The 20,821-nt window shown below is 40.9% G+C and overlaps 1 protein-coding gene across 2 annotated transcripts; it reads right to left on the reverse strand.

Annotated features, from left to right (window-relative positions):
* Positions 1-1,211: 1,211 nt before the first annotated feature.
* LOC139477197 (trichohyalin-like) lies at positions 1,212-20,558 on the reverse strand. Of its 2 annotated transcripts, none has more exons than XM_071259757.1 (9): positions 20,430-20,558; positions 10,116-10,769; positions 8,822-8,896; positions 8,377-8,411; positions 7,542-7,824; positions 6,900-6,934; positions 6,416-6,449; positions 4,004-4,108; positions 1,212-2,585 (listed from the first exon to the last, which is right to left on the reverse strand). In XM_071259757.1, the coding sequence occupies exons 2-9, from the start codon at positions 10,753-10,755 to the stop codon at positions 2,533-2,535; spliced, it is 1,260 nt and encodes a 419-aa protein (XP_071115858.1). In that variant the 5' UTR covers positions 10,756-10,769; positions 20,430-20,558; the 3' UTR covers positions 1,212-2,532. The 2 variants fall into 2 exon arrangements, with proteins under 2 accessions (XP_071115858.1, XP_071115857.1); XM_071259756.1 differs by lacking the exon at positions 20,430-20,558 and adding an exon at positions 19,095-19,221.
* Between the last annotated feature and the right edge of the window lie 263 nt (positions 20,559-20,821).

Genomic DNA, 20,821 nt, shown 5'->3' on the forward strand with positions numbered 1-20,821 from the left:
TCCCTTCTTCAGTAGGAATCTCATCTCCTTCTAAAGCTTCTTCTGACTCCCCTTCAGTTGGCCTTTCCACTGTGATCTCAGTAGGAACTGAAGGTTCTGAAGAACGGGTATAGCCAATTAACCCGGTTACATTAATACAGAGTTCTTTAAGAAAATATTATTTTAAATATTTCTTGCTTCCCCAGAAACATTGCACCTTTCCATGTCAAAGGTTAACAGGCTGTCAGCACGTAAGGTGCCCTGGTGGCATGTCTCTTGAGTTAGTACAACATCTGAGATCTTGAAAAGTAAGAAATGTAATACACAAAACAATAACTAAATGATTAAGTTTATTCACGAATGGAAACCAATAAGAAACATAGTTTAGGATGTTGGTAATATCGCTCCAGATACCTATCATGGACAACTGAATTTGTGCTTTTCATTTATGGTGCCAATACATGTATCGGCAGGGAATTAATGCCTTCTCCTGGTACAAAAACATCATCTTCAGAAAATAAGCTTAAAAGGGTCCTTGTCAAAATATGTTATCACAAAATATAACTGTTATTTATGCATTTGTGACCACTGTAAGGGAATACAACATTGTTGAGTATAAATATCGAATATAAGAACCTATAGTTGTTAATACTTTTACAAGAGCAAAAAATAATTCACTTGAAGATATATATTTTGCCTGATATTCCCAACTTACATGTCAATAGCTCAAACGTTAAACCAAATGTTTTTATCTGTAAAATATGTTATAAATATTTGCCTGTTCTGGTTATGTCGCAATGTGTGTAAGTGAGTTATGTCAATCAGTATGTCATCCTTGCACACGTATTTCTGTAAACGTGCTCCTGAACACAACTACACTTTGTCGCAATGTGTGTAAGTGAGTTATGTCAATCAGTATGTCGTCCTTGCATATTTGTTTCCGAAGCCCTCTTTAACAGAATGTTCTCAGTTCCGCGGGATTTTACATGCGTTTCATTTACTACACATATGCAAACTTAGCTTCTTCATCCGGGTAGCATGCAATTGATCAAAATATAATTACTCAGTTTCTTCAGAATAAATCTGACACCAGCTACACGTATAATATATATGGAGTAAAAAACAAGTGAGTGAGTGAGTGAGTGGGTGAGTGAGTGAGTGAGTGAGTGAGTGAGTGAGTGAGTGAGTGAGTGAGTGAGTGAGTGAGTGAGTGAGTGAGTGAGTGAGTCTGGCTGAATATGTGACAGGGCTACACTCGATGAGAGAAACATGATCTTTCACTCGACACAAGGAATATCCTCTATATTTTATACCTTTTAGTATGATTATGTCATTACAAATGTCAAACCTTGAAATTGCGACTTATATGCAGAATTAAAACTACAGATGATGATATGTCCAAGTTGCCACCTCACGCGGTTGAGTCAATATCGTGTTGGAATCAGCCCTGATAATATTGCCAGATACTATCCTGGAAGCCCTACCTCCCTATGAAAAAACAAGATGTGGTAGTTTGAATGGGCTTCACACATTGTACCAATATCGGGAATCGAACCCGGGTCTTCGGCGTGACGACCGAACGCTTTAACCACTAGGCTACCCGACCGCCCCTTACAAGAAGGGATCTTTTTGTTATCGCCCGGAAGTGTAAACCTGAAAACTGGGCTTATCACCAAAGGTGTGTCGTAATTCGTTGGACCATTTGCGTTTACTCTTTCAAAAATTATCTAAATCTGAAGAAATTGAGGAACTATTTACAATATATATTCTCAGTCGATTGCAACAAAGGATAGGAGAAACAAAAATGTTACCTTACAACTACAAAGATATATAACCCGCAAAGAGTATTATTGATTGTATGGCTGTTATAGTCAGCGCAGTCTGACCACGCGATCCACCAAGTCGCCTCTTACGACAGCCATCAGTTGCTGGGGACCTGCTCGCATCCGCCATTCGCAGTTGTGATGAAGTTCATAAGCATAGGCATCAAATAGCATATCAATTGATGCTACTCAAATGCAATAGTTATTGATGAATTGGGGGAGCATGGTTACAATAGGAAATAACCATAATACAAAAGTCTTGTTTGTTTGAGGAAAAAATATATTTGAGAATGAAAAAGCGAGTGAGAGAGTATAACGACACTTTTTGCACATTCCAGCTGTTGGCATTATCTTTTTACAATATGACCATATTTGGATTCAACACAAGGCAACCCAGACGCCTGATCGAGATTTGCAGTAATGGCGATAATCAACAGACTTTAAAGAGACTGACCAAACAACATTCCAGGAAGGTTGTCTTTTTAAGTAGAAGTAATTCTGAAACATGTCGCGAATGAAGCATGAACTTTGAAAAGTATAAAACATTTTCGATGATCCCTTTCTAAAAGTGACTTTTGAAGTTACATGGATTGAAATGTTCTGAACACGTCTGTCCATTGTTGTATATCAAGTCTTTGCACCAAGGTAGCTACACGTATTGTAACTGCTGTCTGTCTGGAGAATCCTCTCTGTGACCTTGGGTTGTCGTTTGTGGCACTGCTTCTTCTGTTTATTTCAAGTTCTTCAGCCAACTTACGAATTGTTGTATGTTCTCCACAAGACCTTAAATAAAACAAAGTGCTATGTGAAAGTAAAGGAATCTTGCACCATAGAGAAACAAATGTTGACATACTGGTGATTATAATACTCCTAACGGGACAGCTGTTTCCAAGATGAAACATGACAGTGTCATGCATCAATCTGGTTTCAATAATTTTTAAAACTGAGTGTTCGGAAGGTATTAGAGTTGAGTGTTCCGAAGTTAACTAAAACACATATCTATATGTTTACACTGGCATCAATACTTACCTGTTTCTGTTGTTACTTAGTGTTCCACAGGTAACTAAAACACATATCTGTATACACTGGCATCAATACTTACCTGTTTCAGTTGTTACTTAGTGTTCCACAGGTAACTAAAACACATATATATCTGTGTACACTGGCATCAATACTTACCTGTTTCAGTTGTTACTTAGTGTTCCACAGGTAACTAAAACACATATCTGTATACACTGACATCAATATTTACCCGTCCCCGTTGTTACAGAGTGTTCCAAAAGTAACTAGAACACATATCTGTATACACTGGCATCAATACTTACCTGTTTCTGTTGTTACCGAGTGTTCCACAGGTAACCAGAACACATATCTGTATACACTGGCATCAATACTTACCTGTTTCTGTTGTTACCGAGTGTTCCACAGGTAACCAGAACACATATCTGTATACACTGGCATCAATACTTACCTGTTTCTGTTGTTACCGAGTGTTCCACAGGTAACCAGAACACATATCTGTATACACTGGCATCAATACTTACCTGTTTCTGTTGTTACCGAGTGTTCCACAGGTAACCAGAACACATATCTGTATACACTGGCATCAATACTTACCTGTTTCTGTTGTTACCGAGTGTTCCACAGGTAACCAGAACACATATCTGTATACACTGGCATCAATACTTACCTGTTTCTGTTGTTACCGAGTGTTCCACAGGTAACCAGAACACATATCTGTATACACTGGCATCAATACTTACCTGTTTCTGTTGTTACCGAGTGTTCCACAGGTAACCAGAACACATATCTGTATACACTGGCATCAATACTTACCTGTTTCTGTTGTTACCGAGTGTTCCACAGGTAACCAGAACACATATCTGTATACACTGGCATCAATACTTACCTGTTTCTGTTGTTACCGAGTGTTCCACAGGTAACCAGAACACATATCTGTATACACTGGCATCAATACTTACCTGTTTCTGTTGTTACCGAGTGTTCCACAGGTAACCAGAACACATATCTGTATACACTGGCATCAATACTTACCTGTTTCTGTTGTTACCGAGTGTTCCACAGGTAACCAGAACACATATCTGTATACACTGACATCAATACTTACTCGTCCCCGTTGTTACTGAGTGTTCCAAGTGTATGTAGAAGACGTATCGGTACTCATTGACATCAGTATTTACCTTTCCCTTCCTTGGCCAATCTCGTGGCACCTAGAGTTACCTCCATCCCACCAGCAGCCATGTGAGGACTGACGACGACTGGATTGGGCTGCCCTCTGTATGCAGCTACAAAAGACAGATGGTGATAGGGTTATCGTTATAGGCGACAGTCATGTCAAATGCTATTCCCTATTTTCCATATTTAATGTGCACAGTTGACTTGCCGATGCATGTGTTTTTGACGGGAGTCACCGAGGAGGCAGGGCGCCCTCACCTTTTCGCGAACACCTGGTATCTTCACGATCTGATAGTGATTCATAAACACATGCTCATTGTATGATCGGAGCTGTTGGCGGTGATTTCTTGTGAGTATGGAAATAATTTTGTTTAGTTACATGGCAGTGCCTTGTTTACCATACTATAATGTATAGCAGTTATATAGAAACCAATTACATTAGTGCATGGACATGTCGACATTGCTTATGTAAATATCTGACATTGATAAAAACCTACATGTAACTATCTCACGGTCAAATAAAACATATTCCAGATTATCCTTAGCAGAATCCCATAGACACAGTGGCATAACTCTTGCATGTATATATTTATAAAAAAATCGAAAACAAATTAAATCTTGAGCTGAGTATTTCATGTATACAACGTCTTATGAGTACGTGAAGATACGATATTTTCAGATTGATTGTCTTTGCTACTTACTTATACAACAGTGAATGATTTAAATACATCATTAATACATGTATGAATACATTAAGTAGAGAGAACAACATCACACTGCATGGATCGATTGAAGAATACAAGCGAATGAACCGTAACCAGTTGAATGTTCGTGAACATTAATGTTCTCTGTGTGGCAAAGGATATGACCAGCACATACACATACCATAACCAGTGACCTGACCTTAATGTCCAGCAATCGACGGTGGTGTTTCAAATAGCCTCATATATGTTCACGTTGGAGTTTAGTTTACGCTATATATGATGGATTCTGATAAGGGCTACTTTCCTCATGGTCTCACATCCTGATAGTTCTGCTGTGTTTTATATGGTTAGCTTGACTTTGTCGGAAGTAACCCAGATACAAATCGCTGGTTGACCCAATTAGATAGATCGTGCATACGAAGTGTTTCTGAAGTTTATCACAATGCCAAACCTATTTTACGAGAAGTGATCCTTTTCACGAACTCCTGGTGTCATCACTGGCCATCAGTGGTCCCTTGATATAATGTCCACAGCTGTTCATGACTGGTTTGTCTCTTTCATTGGCAATTCATATTTCCACGTCAGCCAAAAGACCTTGCTCACATGGTCAAGAACATATTTATATTCAATGAAGAACATCGTAATGACTGTTCCAGGGTAAATGAAGGGCACTGGTGACCTATACGTCCAAGATGCTACAATTCCTTGAGTTTCGTCAATGTTCAAAACGGTTCACTCTCACAATACAACTGTTTCTGTTAATTATTATATTAATATTTTTGAGTCACTGGCTACAGTGTTTTGCTATTGTCAGGTGATGCATAACTCATTTTGTCATCTGATGAATATATACACTCCAAAACGTTGTGTTCCTCATAATAAGTAAGTTGGCATACATAAATCCTTTTCCTTATGCGTATCACTTCCAAATGCCTTTCAAAGACTCGATGATGTGTTAGTGATATAAGTGAAATATTAAATCTGTCCCGGTGGATAATCTTGACTGGTTAATCTCATCCATTGGTAATTTATATTACCATGTCAGCCAAGAGACCTTGCGAACATTGGTCAAGAAAATATTTATATTGAAAAAAAAAATCAAAAAAAATCGTAATGGCAATTCCATTGCAAATACAGAGCACTGGTTACCTGTCCGTCTAAGATGCTGCAATTCTATGAGTTGCGTCAATGTTCAAAATGGTTCGATCTCTGGTGGTCCATTTCAAGATCCTTCCACGGGAAATTGTTACCGGTTGTGACTGTACCCTTTCTGCAAGTCTTTGAGCAAACGATCCGAGGTATAACGATTTTACACTTTTTTTCCAGGGCACTTCACAATACAAAAATGTTTCTGTTAATTGTAATAGTCATGTGTTTATGTGTCACCGGTAGCATTATTTGTCTATTTCAGATGATGCATAACTCATTTTATCACCTGATGAATGTATACACTCCGAAACGTTGTATTCCTCACAATGAGTAAGTTGACATCCATAAATCGTTGTCCTTATGCGTATCACTTCTATATGCCTTTGAAAGACTCGATGATGTGTTAGTGATATAAGTGTTTATATCGTACATTGGTGATGAAATGCTCGGAACTAAAGATAATTAATATTTTTCTCATCATGTGATGTTTGCAGTATGTTATTTGTACTTGTGGCTTCTTACTGCAGATAATTATTTACCTTTCCGAATTTCTACAATACCTACCATTTTGTCTTTGTTCATTGCTTATTCTCTGCACCTGTAAGTATAAGAGCAAAATGACACGTTCCTGCACATTAGGGATAATGCACTTGAATATGCACGTGGAACCTAACTGTATCTTTAAAAGACTTTCAAACATTTTCAAGCATATGAAAGGTGCAGTCAAACATGGCATACAGGGATGACACAAGACAGTTGTTAGATATTCGGAGAACTGTTCGTGTTTTGAAAATCCGAAGTGACAATATTTTTTCACTTAAATTGTTAAGGAAAATAATGTTGTTATTCTTCAGTCGTCACTCCATAACAACCTGATTTTCCCTGCCCGTCAATGGTTTTACATAAGAATGATGTTTTATTAGAAACACAATGGCCCCACAACGCTTGCCATACCAGTTTAGTGTTAAATCTTTATCACAAACAGTATTAATATACGACTGCCATGAAGACGGCTCATCATTTTCATAGAAAACCTAACTTTACTTACCTCAGCCTGCATCTGTTCTCGTTCTCTTTGTTCCCCTAAAAACAAAATAAAGTTAAAGTTTAGATATTGTATTTAACTTAAAGTGATTGTATTTGTTTTTATCGTCCAACATTGGCTCCCACAGGATATATCGCTTGATTGAGATCAAGCGATATCTACACTGTAGATATCGCTGCAATGAAATTACATCACAATGCTTTGCATACCATTGTGACGTCACTGGTTACCATGACGTCACAATCAAATGACATCACTAATGGCTCTGCTACTGAAGCTGTAAGCAGTACTTTTTACACTTAAGACACTGCTAATTACTGTCTACAAACTGAAAAAGTTGGAAGAATGATGTTGGATGATAAATAAAATCTCACCCTCGTGTCTTTTGATATCAAATATATCAACACTCGTTGATATATTTGATATCAAAAGACACTCGGGTGAGATTCTCTATTTATATAGCTCAGATATAGAACATTATCACCATATCTGTTAAACTGAGCTTAAATTATTTACAATTTGAAATATCAAGTAAAAAGTGCTATGTAACATTTAAAAAAATGAAATAGAACTGTAAATGTCAAATTAAATAGTTGGGTTACGTTTGATGTCCTCATGTAATATCTTCTCTACTGTTCTGCTTACTTTGCAGTTGTTCCTCCATGGCTGCCTGTCTTTCCTGCATCAGTCGTCGTGCTTCTTGTTCCTCCATTGCTGCCTGTTTTTCCTGCATCAGTCGTCGTGCTTCTTGTTCCTCCGTGGCTGCCTGTCTTTCCTGCATCAGTCGTCGTGCTTCTTGTTCCTCCATTGCTGCCTGTCTTTCCAGCATGAGTTGTCGTGCTTCTTGTTCCTCCGTGGCTGCCTGTCTTTCCAGCATGAGTCGCCGTGTTTCCTCCTCCCTCTCAGACTGCTCCTTCACTTCCTGTATCTGTCATGTAATGGTTATAATGAGTTACAGGCTCTATGTGATGTTGTCATTAAGGACGATTTCAGTTTTTCTAAATTTAGATATAAATCTTTAAAAAATGAATAGGTATTGATCTAGTGCTCCAAATGTCCTAAAACGGTTGTTGTGTATTGTGTTGCACCCTGTGCACTTCTCACTGTGTACTCCTCAGGCATACATGACAACATGGTTTTAACAAGATTTACTGACATTAGTAAACCTTTCTAACATATTTTAATCAGATATTTATCAAGCCTTCAATAATAAGAACACCCTGGTATCTATATGTTATTCATCTTCCCGAGGCAAGTGAGTTAACTGACTACAAAAGTCCAGTTTCCACCCTTGCCGAACTAGGCTGGTATTATGGAGTTCTCAGTGTTAACAATGTTCTACTATGTTTTATTTGAAGATTGCTCTTGGCTCTACAAAAGACTGAAGGAATAAGGGTGTTTGCCGTGTTCTCTTCTTTCTTATTGTTCACATTGTCACAGAAAATGACACCAGAAGAAAATAGAAACGCCAGTACAAAACCTTTTTCTGCATTTCTTGTGTTTCAGTGTCTTCATCTGAAATGAAAGGAGCAATCACGAAGACTGTTAACGGTAGCTTTAAATTTGTTGTTGCTGTGGAAATACATGGATTATCGTATACTGTGGTTGTCAAATCGTACATATTGAAAGAGGCAGCCGGGTTACTAAGGTTAAAGCGTTCGCTCGTCACGCCGGCGGCCCAGGTTCGATTCCCCCCTTGGTTATAACGTGTGAAGCCTATGTCGTGTGTTCCCCGACTTGGTACAGCACGGATATTGATGAAAGCGACGGAATACCTCAATCACTCACCCACATTCTGAAAATATGATCAAATAAGTGAATGAAGTTTTACTCTACAATTTGCAAATTCCATAACAGTTAGGTGTTTCCCCTATGTTTTGTTTGTTTCACATTTGTGTACGATATTATTTATATATACTCCGTACCTGGCTCCTCAACAGAGTCTCCAGTTGCAGATCCTGCTTCATCCTTGTTGCAATTTGCATCATCACGCTTTTTGCCTGAGAAATACATTTCATAAGATATGACCAAATCTTTCGTGTTTATGTAGGTAAACCTTATGTGCTTACTTTGCTTTGATCCGCTCCATAATATATTGCAGTCAGTTCTTTAACTGAATAAGCAAACAATACTATTTCTGTTATGAGGCAGATTCCGGCTTAGAATTGGTATTCATCAACCGATACTTGAGATCTAACTAACAGGATTGGGTGGTCAGGCTCACTGGGTTGATACATGTCATCGATCCCAATTGCGTAGATCGATGTGTATGATGTCAATCACTGGATCGTCTGGTCGATTATTTAGAGACCGCCGCCATATAGCCGGAATATTGCTGAGTCGGGCGTATAACAACAAACAAACCAAACCAAATGATGAGACAATCAGGGAACTGAAGTCCTAGTCTTGTTTGGTTTATGGAAGGTTAGTCAATCAGGGAACTGTAGTCCTAGTCTTGTTTGGTTTATGGAAGGCTAGTCAATCAGGGAACTGAAGTCCTAGTCTTGTTTGGTTTATGGAAGGTTAGTCAATCAGGGAACTGTAGTCCTAGTCTTGTTTGGTTTATGGAAGGTTAGTCAATCAGGGAACTATGGTCCTAGTCTTGCTTGGTTTATGGAAGGTTAGTCAATCAGGAAAGTGTAGTCCTAGTCTTGTTTGGTTTATGGAAGGTTAGTCAATCAGGGAACTATGGTCCTAGTCTTGCTTGGTTTATGGAAGGTTAGTCAATCAGGGAACTGTACATGTAGTCCTAGTCTTGTTTGGTTTATGGAAGGTTAGTCAATCAGGGAAGTGTAGTCCTAGTCTTGTTTAGTTTATGGAAGGTTAGTCAATCAGGGAACTGTAGTCCTAGTCTTGTTAGGTTTTTGGAAGGTTAGTCAATCAGGGAAGTGTAGTCCTAGTCTTGTTTGGTTTATGGAAGGTTAGTCAATCAGGGAACTGTAGTCCTAGTCTTGTTAGGTTTTTGGAAGGTTAGTCAATCAAATGCCATTTAATCACCTCCAATTAGTTGATAATACAATATATACGACATTTATACATTTACAATAAATATCAACATACACCAGCCATATTGGTATATCTAATGGACTCTATGTGGATCGTTTCAATTACATATTTCTCTGTCAGGCACATTATTCACTGTGCAAGCAAATCATATGTTTACAGATGTATGTATATAGAACCCTGAAACGTCTTCATAGATTCAGTATGCATGTTTACCTTCGTCTGTGGGGTCATCAGGTTTTCGAAGATCAATGATGCAGTCTTTGATGATCTGCACAGCGCCATCTTGCTGTTCGCCAGAATCTTCTCTCTGTCTGATGTTCAGGTCAAGGAACTGAAGGTTTCCACCGAAGCCACCATCAGAGTAGATTTTAGAATTTTCGATGCTTTGTTCATTTTCCATGCCTCCGTGAACTTCCCCAACAACGGTAGAGTCCTTGACAGTACCACCTGCAACTCCAGTGACTTCCTTCGGTTTGTCATCTGCATCTGTGTCATCTCCGTCAGGTTGGCCTCTGCTGCCTTTGATACATATATCGCTGTCAATCACGGTCTGTTTGTTGCGCATTCCGCCTTTTACCACACCAACTACAGTCGAGTTGTCAACATCTCCCCCAGTGATGCCTGAAATGTGCTCCACTCCAACATCAGAGAAAGCAACATCTTCATCGGATGAAATAACAGTAACCTGCTTCATGCTGTCCTCTTTATCCACGCTGTCATCTCCCCCAGTGACGCCTGAAATGTGCTCCACTCCAACATCAGAGGAAGCAACATCTTCACCAGATGAAATCCCCGTGACCTGCGTTTTGATGACCTCGCCTGTGGCGACTGTGATAATTGTCACGTGTTGCATTGAAACTGTCCCCACTGTTTGCAAAAAGAACATATTTATTAATCGTCCTCGCATGGCAGGAGTACTGAGGTAAGTAGTGTGTCCGTTGGACAGTGACAACAGTCAATATCGTTCCATCTCAAACCTGTCTCTTATACAGTAGCGTAAATACATGTAGTCAAATAACAGTTGCCTTCACAAATTGTTTCTAAGTACAATTCGCGGCAATCCATCAGCCTGTACACTAGGGTAACTGCCCTTTCTAACCCTAGCCTCTACGACGTCACGTTTGTGTAGAGTGCGCCTGTCCTGTCATATTGCTACGAAGTGCAGTCAGATGTACAAACAACGACAAAATGAAACGAGCTAACTATTCGTACATATTTCGGCCAAATCCAACTGTTTTAATTTGGGGAAAAAGTTTCAAGCCGCAGAGGTCTACAAGCAAAGATATGGAAACTGCTGCTGAAACTGATATTCAGTATATCAAACTATCCTTTTGATAATGACAGCAATCATCTAAGTAGTTTATCAAGATTCCAAATGGTTAATTCTGACTCGATCGCCGAAGGACAAGGGCGACGCCATGTTTGTTTGTAAACACTGAAAGTAGTCCCTACTTGACCTTTGATATTTGCATCTCTATCAACATATATCCCAAATAGATATCATTTTTATCCATTGTTTTTATCCTGCCGAGAAACCTACCCTTTGTATGAGAACTGTTGTTTTTTGCTAACATGTGCTCATTTTCTTTACTGTTAGGTGCAAAATATATTGGTTAGGACTTCGGAGGCCATTAGTTCAACTGAACATGACTTATTCGCTAAGCTTATCTAATACATCTGAACGGCAAATGTCTGCATTGTCCCTGAAGGTGTCTCACCTCAAAGGCCACTCATAGCATGTGGTGATTCTCACAAGTTGGCAATGCTAATCCACTGCGGTAGAGAGGGTTTGTCATGCTGAAAACCCGGATTCGATTCCCTACATTCGTACAATGTGTGAAGCCCATTTTCCGGTGTCCCCTGTCGTAATATTGCTGGAATATTGCTCAAAGCATCGTAAACCCATACTCACACATTCACCAACGAACGAACGTTTAGCGATAAACTGATTTTCTATATTGCTAAATTATGCTATCATTCTATAGTCGAATGAGTGCCATGTTAATTCCTATGAGAATGTTCCTCACATACAGATCGTATAGCAATGTTCATGTCTTTTGGTTTGTTTAAAAAAAAATGCATTTAGAAACATGTGGTTCGTTGTATGCAAGGACACAGAAGTCAAGATTAATACGTGTAGTCTTACACTGGTATTCAGTGGTCGTGGTTCTGAGTGATAAGCCGCATGTAGTGGGGCCTTTGCATTGAAATAAACCTCATGAAACGATGTTTGTGGAAACTAAGAAAGTAGTGCAAACACACATCAATTTCTAATGTGAAGTGTAGACAATATACAGCCATATTCAACCCTAACCCTAACCCTTTAATGTAAAGGGTAGACGATATACAGACATATTCAACTCTAACCCTAACTCTAACCCTAACCCTAACCCTAACCCTAACCCTAACCCTTTAATGTGAAGTGTAGACGATATACAACCATCTCCAGTGCTAACTCTAACACTAACCCTTTAATGTGAAGTGTAGACGATATACAGCCACATTCAACCCTAACCCTAACCCTAACCCTAACCCTAACCCTAACCCTAAATCTTAGCCTTAGCTTAAACCTAAACCTAACCCTGATATACAGCCTTTCCAATGGGACGAGAGGCAAGTTACATGTAAAAAAAACAACGTTCATAAGCGTTTGAATAACTTTTTTATATACGTTTTTCACAAGCCTGTATTGTTTAAATGACGTAAACCGACTGCTTCCATATCTTTATGGAAACCCCTGGGAATCACCAAGTATGTAGAAATACAGACACATTGTTTGATCTGTAAAATAGTGTTTTGGTATACATTGGGAAACCTACCCTTGTGACGAAAATGAAGAAATGCAAACTGTAAACTCGATCCGTGTCCAGACAGTCCACAGCAATCAAAGCATTTACATGAGTATTTACTTGACACATCTTTACTAACTCTTCACTGATCGGACAATTGTGCTATAATCTATTTCACTGCATGTCATGTTGTATATATTGACAACTTGTCCCCTTACCCTGAGTGTTAAGTCCCGATTGCTGTGATCTATTTCACTGCATGTCATGTTGGATATATTGACAACACGCCCCCTTACCCTGAATGTTAAGTCCCGAGTGCCGTGATCTATTTCACTGCATGTCATGTTGTATATATTGACAACGTGTCCCTTACCCTGAATATTAAGTCCCTAGTGCTGTGATCTATTTCACTGCATGTCATGTTGTATATATTGACAACGTGTCCCTTACCCTGAATATTAAGTCCCTAGTGCTGTGATCTATTTCACTGCATGTCATGTTGTATATATTGACAACGTGTCCCTTACCCTGAATATTAAGTCCCTAGTGCTTTGATCTATTTCACTACATGTCATGTTGTAACTATTGACAACATGCCGTTCTTACCCTGAGTGTTAAGTCCCGTGTGCTGTGATCTATTTCACTGCATGTCATGTTGTAACTATTGACAACATGTCACCCTACCCTGAGTGTTAAGTCCCGTGTGCTGTGATCTATTTCACTGCATGTCATATTGTAACTATTGACATCGTACTAATGACTAGTAAAGCAGAACGATGGAGGCGTTAATACAAGTACACTGCTATGTTAATTGCTATGGACATTTATGCATAACAATTTTAATAATCAAACACAGTGGGAACTCTGCGTGTGTAGACACAGATGTGTAGTAAATGCGCCTCAGTAACTAGTCATGCATGTCAGAGGGATTCCATCTGGCACACCTTCTGCAGGCCTGTTGCACAGGACTTGATTGAGAGTCGTTCACACGGTCTACGTAACCCCCCGCCCTTCAACGTGGGTAACTAAGACTGTAAAGGTTACAGCTCACTGCACTGTGTACCACAGACTGGCGTCATTGCGACCCAGCGGGGTATCCTGAATATAATATGCACCCAGTGGCGACAACATGTTTTGTTTGTTTGTTGTTGAACGCCGCACACAGCGGTAGTCCAGCTATGTGACGGCGGTCTGTAAATAATCGAGTTTGGACCAGGGAGTCATGTGATTGAAATCATGAACATCGATGCACGCAATTGGGATCGATGACATGTATCAACCAAGTCAGCGAGCCTGACTACCCGATCTACACCTCGTGAATGAAAAATGGACTTTGTAGCAGACGTTCTATCCACTACACCACGGGATTGAACCATGGACTTTGTAGCAGACGTCCTATCCACTACACCACGGTGTCATTCACGGTGTTAAACGACAATGAACAAATAAACAAATAAACAAACAAACAGAGAAGTAAAACAAGTACAGTAGGAACGAGCAAGTGGAACTCATTACGTGTGAACACAGTGTTAACAATTTACATTTATATCGCAGCGTCGACCTTACGCAAGAAGAGTTCACCCTGTGCCCGATGTTAACAGTGTGACGAAATTACTGTTCCCATATATACTCTTCAAAACAAGAAACGCAAAAAAGATATTTTTGGCCATAAAAACAAACTTAGCTTACCGAGAGGTGCAAAATGAATAGGTTTAATGTGTTATAGTGTCAGTGACAAATTCCCGGGATCAAAATGATCAAAACAGGGACATGCAAACCATTAGTCGGGAAACACGTACGATTCGGAAAAACGCACCCAGTGCATTAACAAAAGGGCCTTTGAGTTGCACCCACTGCACATGCAGCAGCACTATGAACGGTAATAAAGTGCAGTTTTTGTGATTGCCTGGCATCTGCGTCAATCGAACAGTGACAGTTTAACAAGATGCCAAGGTTAACAGAAGTGCAATGAAACAACGTCAAATGGCGCTCAAGGGTGTTCAATGTAGTGCCCAGCACCATCACAAGACAGCATGGGTCAACACGTGATCGGTCGAGGTCGGGACGACCAAGAATAACTACTCCCGCCCAAGACTGCTACATCCGACTGCGCCACCAACGTGAAAGGGCGACCACAGCCAACTCAACCGCATGCAAAATACCCCGACTGCGCGGAATCTCCGACCAGACCGTACGAAACCGCTTAAGAGCAGCAGGTCTACGAGCAAGACGTCTTACTCGACGCGTTGTATTGAGTCGACAACATCGTCAACAACGACTGCATTGGTGTCATCAACACAGGTGTCATCACTTGCGACGGGGAGATGTCTGGTTCAGCGACGAATCAAGATTTCGTCTCCGTCGAGGGGAGGGAAGAGCACGGGTCTACAGACGTCGGGGAGAAGGTTACGCCGGAAACTGCGTAAAGGAAGTGGACAGGTTTGGTGGAGGTAAAGTAATGTAAAGGGCGGCTATCTCTCATCATCGCAAGACAGGTTTGGTCCATATCCCGGGATTTCAACCCGATATAGCATCTGTGGATTGAATTAGATAGACGGCTACGCCGACGTCAACCCAACCCCAGACGTTGCAGCAGTTGGCTTTGGCGTTGCAGGACGCTTGGGCAAATACTCGTCTCTTCCATTGGCAGGAGATGTCAAGCCGGTATCGATTCCAGCGGGGGACATACGCGTTATTGATAGTAGCTGACCTTCACCTTGGACTTTTCCTATGTACCGATAACTGAGATGACTACAGTCATAAAGCGTTCTCTCCACAACATTTTGGCTCAATACCTTGTACAGTTCCTCGTATAAATGTCCTACCTCACACAAATCTGGTTTTGTGTTTCTTTTTTTGATAAGTAAACATTGCACAATCACCTTGTTGCTTTTGATGTTTACGGAACTCACATAGTCAAATAACCCTTTCCGTAGTCTGCTAAAGTCAGTACATCATATGATTCCAAGTAAAGCATTAGCATGTGTCTATGAGTCACCTTCAAAGAGGAAATTATGTTTGCGAAACTTTTGAACATATCCTGCACCACAGATGACACAACACGGTATCAGCGTCATTGACACAATACAACATCATAACAGTGGGAACAACGCAGTTTCAGCATCTTGAACACAACACAGTGTCAACACCATGGACAAAACAAAATGTCAACATCATGGACACAACAAAATGTCAACATCATGGACACAACACAATGTCAGCATCATGGACACAAGACAGTGTCAACATCATGGACACAACACAATGTCAGCATCATGGACACAAGACAGTGTCAACATCATGGACACAACAGAGTGTCAACATCATGGACACAACACAGTGTCAACACCATGGATACAACAAAATGTTAACATCATGGACACAACACAGTGTCAACATCATGGACACAACACAATGTCAACATCATGGACACAACACAATGTCAGCATCATGGACACAACACAGTGTCAGCATCAAAGACACAACACAGTGTCAGCATCATGGACACAACACAGTGTCAGCACCATGGACACAAGACAGTGTCAACATCATGGACAAAACACAATGTCAGCATCATGGACACAACACAGTGTCAGCATCATAGACACAACACAGTGTCAGCATCATGGACACAACACAGTGTCAGCAACATGGACACAACACAATGTCAGCATCATGGACACAACACAGTGTCAACATTATGGACACAACACAGTGTCAGCATCATGGACACAACACAGTGTCAACACAATGGACACAACACAGTGTCAGCATCATGGACACAACACAGTGTCAGCATCATGGACACAACACAGTGTCAGCATCATAGACACAACACAATGTCAACACCATGGACACAATACAGTGTCAGCATCATGGACACAACACAGTGTCAGCATCATAGACACAACACAGTGTCAGCATCATGGACACAACACATTGTAAACACAATGGACACAAGACAGTATCAGCATCATGGACACAACACAGTGTAAACACAATGGACACAACACAGTGTCAGCATCATGGACACAACACAGTGTAAACACAATGGACACAAGACAGTGTCAGCATCATGGACACAGCACAATGTCAGCATCATGGACACAACACAATGTCAACATCATGGACACAACACAGTGTCAGCATCATGGACACAACACAGTGTAAACACAATGGACACAACACAATGTCAGCATCATGGACACAACACAGTGTCAGTATCATGGATACAACACAGTGTCAGCATCATGGACACAACACGGTGTCAGCATCATGGACACAACACAGTGTCAACACAATGGACACAACACAGTGTCAGCATCATGGACACAACACAGTTTCAGCATCATGGACACAACACAGTGTCAGTATCATAGACACAACATAGTGTCAACAAAATGGACACAACACAGTGTCAACAGAATGGACAGAACACAATGTCAACATCATGAACACAACACAGTGTCAACAAAATTGACACAACACAGTGTCAACAGAATGGACACAACACAATGTCAACATCATGGACACAACACAGTGTCAGCATCATGGACACAACACAGTGTCAGCATCATGGACACAAGACAGTGTCAGCATCATGGACACAACACAAACACAGCATCATGGACATAACACAGTGTCAACATCATGGACACAACACAGTGTCAGCATCATGGACACAACACAGTGTCAGCATCATGGACACAACACATTGTAAACACAATGGACACAAGACAGTGTCAGCATCATGGACACAACACAGTGTAAACACAATGGAGACAACACAGTGTCAGCATCATGGACACAACACAGTGTCAACATTATGGACACAACACAGTGTCAGCATCATGGACACAACACAGTGTCAGCATCATAGACACAATATAGTGTCAACAAAATGGACACAACACAGTGTCAACAGAATGGACACAACACAATGTCAACATCATGGACACAACACAGTTTCAGCATCATGGACACAACACAGTGTCAACATCATAGACACAACACAGTGTCAACACAATGGATACAACACAGTGTCAACATCATGGACACAACACAATGTCAGGATCATAGACACAACACAGTGTCAACACAATGGATACAACACAGTGTCAACATCATGGACACAACACAGTGTCAACAAAATGGACACAACACAGTGTCAACAGAATGGACAGAACACAATGTCAACATCATGAACACAACACAGTGTCAACAAAATTGACACAACACAGTGTCAACAGAATGGACACAACACAATGTCAACATCATGGACACAACACAGTGTCAGCATCATGGACACAACACAGTGTCAGCATCATGGACACAAGACAGTGTCAGCATCATGGACACAACACAAACACAGCATCATGGACATAACACAGTGTCAACATCATGGACACAACACAGTGTCAGCATCATGGACACAACACAGTGTCAGCATCATGGACACAACACATTGTAAACACAATGGACACAAGACAGTGTCAGCATCATGGACACAACACAGTGTAAACACAATGGAGACAACACAGTGTCAGCATCATGGACACAACACAGTGTCAACATTATGGACACAACACAGTGTCAGCATCATAGACACAATATAGTGTCAACAAAATGGACACAACACAGTGTCAACAGAATGGACACAACACAATGTCAACATCATGGACACAACACAGTTTCAGCATCATGGACACAACACAGTGTCAACATCATAGACACAACACAGTGTCAACACAATGGATACAACACAGTGTCAACATCATGGACACAACACAATGTCAGGATCATAGACACAACACAGTGTCAACACAATGGATACAACACAGTGTCAACATCATGGACACAACACAGTGTCAGCATCATGGACACAACACAGTGTCAGCATCATGGACACAACACAATGTCAGCATCATAGACACAACACAGTGTCAATACAATGGATACAACACAGTGTCAACATCATGGACACAACACAGTGTCAGCATCATGGACACAACACAATGTCAGCATCATGGAAACAACACAGTGTCAGCATCATGGACACAACACAGTGTCAGCATCATGGACACAACACAGTGTCAGCATCATAGGCACAACACAGTGTCAACACAATGGATACAACACAGTGTCAACATCATGGACACAACAGAATGTCAGGATCATAGACACAACACAGTGTCAACATCATGGATACATCACAATGTCAGCACCATGGACTCTTCACAATGTCAACATCTTGGAACATTATGTCATTATCATTGACACAACACAATGTTAGCAACATGGACACAACACAATGTTAGCAAAATGGACACAACACAATGTTAGCATCATTGACACAACACAATGTTAGCAACATGGATACAAGAGAGAAGAACATCGAACGTACCTGAGACCTGCACAAGCTGCCGCAGTACAAAGCCAGTATTGTGAGCGGGGCTTCCCGTTACACATGAAGTACACCCATACAGATGAAATGAAGCCTGTGACAATTGTAGCATTGACCTCACGTCGACACAGACACTGAGATTGAACAATGAAGCCTTACAGGAGTTTGTAACCGACCGCTTGATATTCTGTTAGAGGAGGTGATTTTGCTTGTGGGGTGGGGGCTGGGGTGGGGTGGGGTGGGGTGGGGTGGGGTGGGGTGGGGGTTGGGGTTGGGGTTGGGGTGTCAATGATGTGTCAGTGATGTGTGAATGATGTGTCAATAAGTGTCAGTCGTATGTTAGTGGTGTGTCAGTGGTGTGTCAGTGGTGTATCAGTGGTGAGTCGATGGTGTGTCAGTGGTGTGTTAGTGGCGTGTCAATGATGTGTCAATGATGTGTCAGTGGTGTGTCAACGATGTGTCAGTGATGTGTCAGTGGTGTGTCAGTGGTGTGTCAGTGATGTGTCAGTGATGTGTCAGTGATGTGTCAGTGGTGTCAATGATGTGTCAACGATGTGTCAACGATGTGTCAATGATGTGTCAATAAGTGTCAGTCGTATGTCAGTGGTGTGTCAGTGGCGTGTCAGTGGTGAGTCAATGGTGTTTCAGTGGTGGGTCAGTGGTGAGTCAATGGTGTGTCAGTGGTGTATCAGTGGCGTGTCAATGATGTGTCAATGATGTGTCAGTGGTGTGTCAGTGGTGTGTCAGTGGTGAGTCAATGGTGTGTCAGTGGTGAGTCAATGGTGTGTCAGTGATGTGTCAATGATGTGTCAATGATGTGTCAATGATGTGTCAGTGGTGTGTCAGTGGTCAGTCAATGATGTGTCAATGATGTGTCAACGATGTTTCAGTGATTTGTCATTGATGTGTCAATGATGTGTCAATGATGTGTCAGTGAGGCAACAGTGACAGGTCTTGAGTGTCTACCATACATGTACATAACACTGAGGGCGGTCGGGTAGCCTAGTGGTTAAATCGTTCGCTAATCACGCCGAAGACCCGGGTTCGACTCCTGACATGGGTTCAATGTGTGAAGCCCATTTTTGGCATACCCCGCAATAATATTGATGGAATATTTCTAAAAGCGGCGTAAAATCAAACTCACTCACTCACATAAAACTGACTGTACACTGTTGATACATTTGAATCACCAATTGTCAAAATCCAGGGTAATGTCTATAAATATGCTACATAATCATATATGTCACACACTGATTAATTCCACTACGGAAATCTCAGAAAACTAACACAATAAAGGTTACGTGTGAATGAAATGACGAAAAAATCAATACTTACACAAACGTAAATAATCAAAGGCAAGTGTCACAAATACATACTGCGCAGGCTCCGACTGACGATGTACTAAAGACGCGACACTTGTCTTTAGAATGAAGTGATATGTACCCCACGTGACCCTCTATACGGATGGGTAATAGCGCGGATACAACATTCAGGGACGTCATAAACACCAAGATACACACCCATAATGGTGTTCTCTTGTTGCCGTGTATACATACGTATGTATTGTGAGGTATGGCCACACACATAAAACAGGAGGAACGGTGGGCAGCGGTTGAACAGGTTCAAGGAATGTTTGGTAATACGACTACACAATGGATATACATAACAGTATGACAAAGTGGCAAATGTCTATTGAAATACCTTGAAATGTTTTTGAGGCAACCACA

The sequence above is a fragment of the Haliotis cracherodii genome, unplaced genomic scaffold (genome assembly GCF_022045235.1).
Source record: "Haliotis cracherodii isolate W230 unplaced genomic scaffold, xgHalCrac1.p SCAF_32, whole genome shotgun sequence".
Classification (NCBI taxonomy): Eukaryota; Metazoa; Mollusca; class Gastropoda; order Lepetellida; family Haliotidae; genus Haliotis; species Haliotis cracherodii.